The sequence below is a fragment of the Sprattus sprattus genome (assembly GCF_963457725.1).
Source record: "Sprattus sprattus genome assembly, chromosome: 11".
Lineage (NCBI taxonomy): Eukaryota > Metazoa > Chordata > Actinopteri > Clupeiformes > Clupeidae > Sprattus > Sprattus sprattus.
The window spans coordinates 23,850,227-23,855,414 of record NC_137909.1 but is presented as its reverse complement, the minus strand read 5'-3'; the positions used below and the strand labels follow the sequence as shown (position 1 = coordinate 23,855,414).

Genomic DNA, 5,188 nt, shown 5'->3' with positions numbered 1-5,188 from the left:
TGTAGAGATATATTAAAGCACTCATTGAGTGGTCTTTTATGGAACAGGGTGTGTGTGTGTCTGTGTGTGGTGTGTGTGTGTGTGTGTGTGTGTGTGTGTGTGTGTGTGTAAGCTGATGGGTATAGGTGTTAGAGGCGAATAGCTTAACAAATCCTATGTCTAGTAGGCAGCTACGCTATTGTTTAGGACATGGCATGTAAGCTCTGTACAACCATCACGTAATGCGGATTGCAATGCTAATAACACCCGATCAAATCAGCCAAGTTTTACACATCTGCCATTTATAATGAGCAAGTGCAAATAGGCATGTATTTCATGGGAAAAAGAGTGCCTCTGTTATACTGATATACAAGATATTCATAGTGTGTGTGTGTGTGTGTGTGTGTGTGTGTGTGTGTTTGTGTGTGTGTTCTGCAAACACAACATTTGTCAGTAAATCTGTCCCTTATTGTGTGGAATGAGTTATGCGGCTCACCATGGATCAGAATAGGAGCATTTCACCCAGGTAATAAGGATGCTGTAGAGCCACTCAGATGCATAGTGTTCTGTTTGACAGCTTGAATTAAATGTAATGCTCTGTTTATTGGAAGATTCATACCTGTGTGTTTGGTTGGGCTTTCAGTGGTGAGATTAGTTTGTGTATGTCTATGTGTTTGTGGTGAGATTGATGTGTGTGTGTGTTTGTGTGTGTGTGTGTGTGTTTATATGTTTGTGGCAAGATGTGTGTGTGTGTGTGTGTGGACAGATGTCAGATGTCAGATGTAAATCTGAAAGCGTGCACACAGCTAAAGAAACACTGGCGAGTGGAAAGGCGAACAGCGTGTTCTGACTGCAGTGAACCGCTCCTGCTGCTCTGCAGTGGAGGTGCCCCAGCGTCTGTGTGCAAGGACGTGGTGTCAGGCCGTGTGTGTGTGTGTGTGCGCATGGACGTGGTGTCAGGCCAAGTGTGAGCTGAAGGGAGGGGGGGTCAAAGATCAAAAGCAATGGAAGTGACAGTGAAAGAGGAGCGAGCGAGAGAGGGAAGTTACGGAGATGCAGTGACTCATATGTTCAGCACTTAAGTTTACAGCTGATCTGTGGATCTTTGCCAAGCACCTCTGTTAAAGATCGAGTCAACAGGCGACCATGAGCGGAAGAGGGGGAGACTATGAAAGACAGCTGGGGGAGGATTGATCCTTTAGGGAGAAAATGGCATGGAGTAATTAGAAAATGAAGAAGGTGAACTGTGCAGCGACTGAGGGAGTTGTTAAAAGCAGGGCAGGAAAGTGCATGAGATGTACAGACCAGGAGAAGCCCATTATAGATACTGCATTGAGTTCTGAGGACAAGGGAGAGTTTCTTCTGGCGCTGGCCTTGGCCTCGTCCTCCTCCTCGTCGTCTCTCTCCAATGCAGCAGTGCAGCAGGACACCGCAGGAGAGAAGCTGTGTTGCTCTCTCCTCTCCTGCCGTCCCTCAGACGGAGACGGAGTGACTGAGGCAGTGTTGCTCTCCTGGCTTCTCCTCCCTCAGAAGGAGACCTAGCCGGAGAGAGGCAGTGTTACTCTCTCCTTGCTTCTCGTCACTCAGACGGAGACGGGGCGACTGAAGCCATCGTCTCATTGGCCCATAAAAGCCAGTGTAGTAATCCCTTGTCGTCTTTTTTTTCCTCCCTCAACTGTGCTGTTTCAGTGCTTAAACGTACACTCGTTGCTATGAACTCATTTATTCATTCCAGCACACACACACACACACACACACACACACACACACACACACACACACACACACACACACACACACACACACACACACACACACACACACACACACACACACACCATAAACCGCCCTGTATGCCCACCGTCCAATGCAAATACACGCTGCTCAAAATGAGAAGGGGATGATGTTTGTTGCACCAGTGGAGCGTGTGTGAAGAATTCATGTTTTCCGTCTGAAACCCGCTCGTCTGTCCGTGTACCCTCTGAATAATTTACCCTCTCTCTATTACCTTCATCTGCTTGGGCACTCATTTCCTTATTTATTTCTCTCTTCCCTCTCTCTCTCTCTTTTTTTCCACTTTTTTTTTTTCTCTCTGTTTATCTGGCTTCGCTCTTTTTCCCTCCCCCCTCTTGCAGAGGGCTTAAGGGTCAGAGTCTGGTGTAATGAGAGGTTCCCGAAAGAGTTATAGAGTTGTGAGGGGCCAAATAGTGCACGTCACTCACAACAGTTGAGAAAATAAATAACCTGTGTGTGTGCGTGTGTGTGTGTGTGAGTGTGTGTGTGTGTGTGTGTGGCCATCTCTATTGCTATTATGCCACACAATAACAACACCTTGGTACCATGAAAATGTCTACGATGAACAGAGCACTGTACTGTACCGGGAAAACGTAAGCACGACACCGGAACATTCTAGTTACACGACAAGGGGAAAAGGACTCGCACCTTTTTGAATCCTGTCACGAGTTGCCTTCATTCTGTAACGCTGTGGAAATCCCGTAAATTCTTAAGACTGTATGGTGGAGGTCATGTTAAGACCTGAGTGTACTTTGTGACTCAACCAGTTTGGTGGAGAAGAGTTTATCATGCCACTGTGTAGCGTAGTGTGTCCATGATGTGGTGTGGCGGTGATGACGGCTGTAGAGCGTAGTGTGTCTAAGATGTGGTGTAATGATGATGAAGGCTGTATAACAAGTGTGTCTGTGATGCGATGATGATGATGTGCTGTTACGGGTATGACTGCTGTATAACGTAGTGTGTCTGTGATGTGGAGTGACGGTGATAACAGCTGTATAATGTGGTGTGACGGTGATGACGGCTGTATAACGTAGTGTGTCTGTGATGTGACGTTGCAGTCCCAACTCGTCCCTGATCGAACTGCTGGAGATCTTCAGCCCCGTCTCCCTGATGGAGGTTCCAGGCCCGCGGGGCCCCGCCAGCGCCCTCCGGCCCCACCGCCACAGCTTCCTCTCCCCGGCCGCCGCACGCTCCTGTCTGCCCCCCCAGGACCCGGAGGAGAGCCAGATTCTGGAGGACATCTTCTTCATCTGCTGAGCATCGTACTGCACACACACACACACACACACACACACACGCGCACACGCGCTAACAAACACGCACTCGTAAGCAGAAGCCCCCAGCTGAAGGACTGTGTCTGCAGCTGTAATAGTTTACAAAGCGGCCGCTGTTAGTAGCTTTGACTTGATTTGGTCATGAAGGGGCGATCTGTGCCAATGCCGGGGTGATGAACCATATGGAGATCAGAGGAAGGACGGAGAGGGAGAGAATATGGATAGAGGAGGAAGGAGAACAAAAGGGAAAGAAAAGAAGAGATGACACAGACTGACAGGCAGGGGAATTCTAGGAAGTTGATCTGAGATGGTTGTGTCTTGTCTGGTTGTGCCTTGTCTGGTGCTGAATTGGGTCTGGCTGATGATTGGCTGTCCAAAGTGTGTGTGTGTGTGTGTGTGTGTGTGTGTGTGTGTGTGTATGCTGCCTTTCAACTCCTCAGTTACTAGTATGAATGAAAAGTTAGAAAAGTGACCAGGAAAATCTCTCTCAAGCACAGTCACACATACACACACACACACACACACACACACACACACACACACACACACACACGTCAAGTGTTGTTCTTACTACTACATTTCCAAATGCCTTCTTGCAGTGTCTCTTCTTAATGACTCATACCCAAATCATGGTGTGGTTGATGTTTTATTTTTAATACCTTTTTTACTTGTGTGTTTTTAATGTTAACATAATAAAAATGTATTTATATAAGCCCTCTTGAGCATGGTGACATTATTGATCCGTGTCATTTTTTTCTTTCCTTTAAAAAAAACAAACTAATACTTCTCTCTAACGTATTTCTTACCAAATGAGCGCTAACCGCTGTTTTAAAAAGATCAGTGCAACCATAGATCTCTCACACAAACACACACACACACTCCCATACTGAAATACATACACACAGAAATGTACACACATACAGACAAGCCAGCTATTGGCTCTGAATATTAAGCAGTGGATTAGAGAGCGGTTGCTCCTCGTGTGCATGGTAACAGTGGGGTTGGGGCGGGGGGGGGGGGGGGGGGCATATGCCACAGTCACTTCACCGGAGTGACAAACCCTTCCCAGAGCACAGACACACCTGACAGGGTCACCTGCGTTTACAAACGAACCCTTGGGGCTAATCAACTAATTACATTGAGCTGAACATTAACTATTGATCGACACTGATTTTAACTAATCAAGGCGCCTCTTTGCAGATACTACATTTAGTTTATCTGTGATCTGTAAGCCGGCATGCCAACATTTAGCAAGGAATATTAAGTGAAGGACATTGTTATATTATAGTTCAACGCTCAATTATATCATGCCGTGAATATAGTGATACGTCAGGGAGGGCACTTACACAAGCACAGAAGGCAACTATTATACCAGTGAGCGAAAAATAAAATGTGCAATTTCTTTTTGCCCATTATGCCTTGTCAGAACATCCTGGGTAGCAGCCAGATCATAAATATGGAGATCCTTACTTTCTGACAAGTTCTCCATCCCACACAATTCTATTCATGGAACTTGTGAAATGTAATGTTTTACCACATCAATCTCACGGGATATTTAATGGCACACATACTGCATGTAGCAGGCATTGTTAAGATGTTACATAACTATTCACCAACACCTAGGGTGTGGAGTGGACAAAAGTTTTCAGGAATTTGACTCTTAACAGGAACAATGGACAGAACCAGTCATGTAGAGATGTTTACCAACACACACACGCAAAATATTGGACTGAAAATAACCATTCTTACTCAGGGGAAGTAAGAATATCTGTACTAAGTGTCGGGTGACGTAGTTGTCCTAATACTTTTTACAGCCTACACAGCATGGTGAGGCTCAGTATGTTTGAGTCTTATGAGGTGCACTCTGATTAAATAGCTTAGATCGCACTCTCCAGCCAGTGCATACTTCATGCTTCCTCTCCTGCTTGGCTGCTAATGAACAAGAAACTGACTGACCTAGGGTGTCTAATTTCAGGCGAGTACTTACTGAACTACTCTCCTACTAGTAAACTACAGAGCATTGTCCGAAATACTCTTTCCCTTGAGGTACCCATAGTGTAACAGAAACACATGGAATACTGATGCTCATTAATCAGTGAAAAACCTTCAACTTGTTAAATACACACACAGATAAGCAACAA

At 45.8% G+C, this 5,188-nt stretch overlaps 1 protein-coding gene across 1 annotated transcript in view; it reads left to right on the top strand.

The window, feature by feature from the left end:
- kiaa1328 (KIAA1328 ortholog) overlaps positions 1–3,418 on the top strand; it is a 25,189-nt gene extending 21,771 nt beyond the window's left edge. Inside the window, exon 10 of the mRNA XM_080847192.1 lies at positions 2,832–3,418. Within this exon, the coding sequence (XP_080703318.1) occupies positions 2,832–3,030 (199 nt within the window). The 3' untranslated portion in view covers positions 3,031–3,418. The remainder of the gene's footprint in view (positions 1–2,831) is intronic.
- The last annotated feature ends 1,770 nt before the right edge of the window (positions 3,419–5,188 follow it).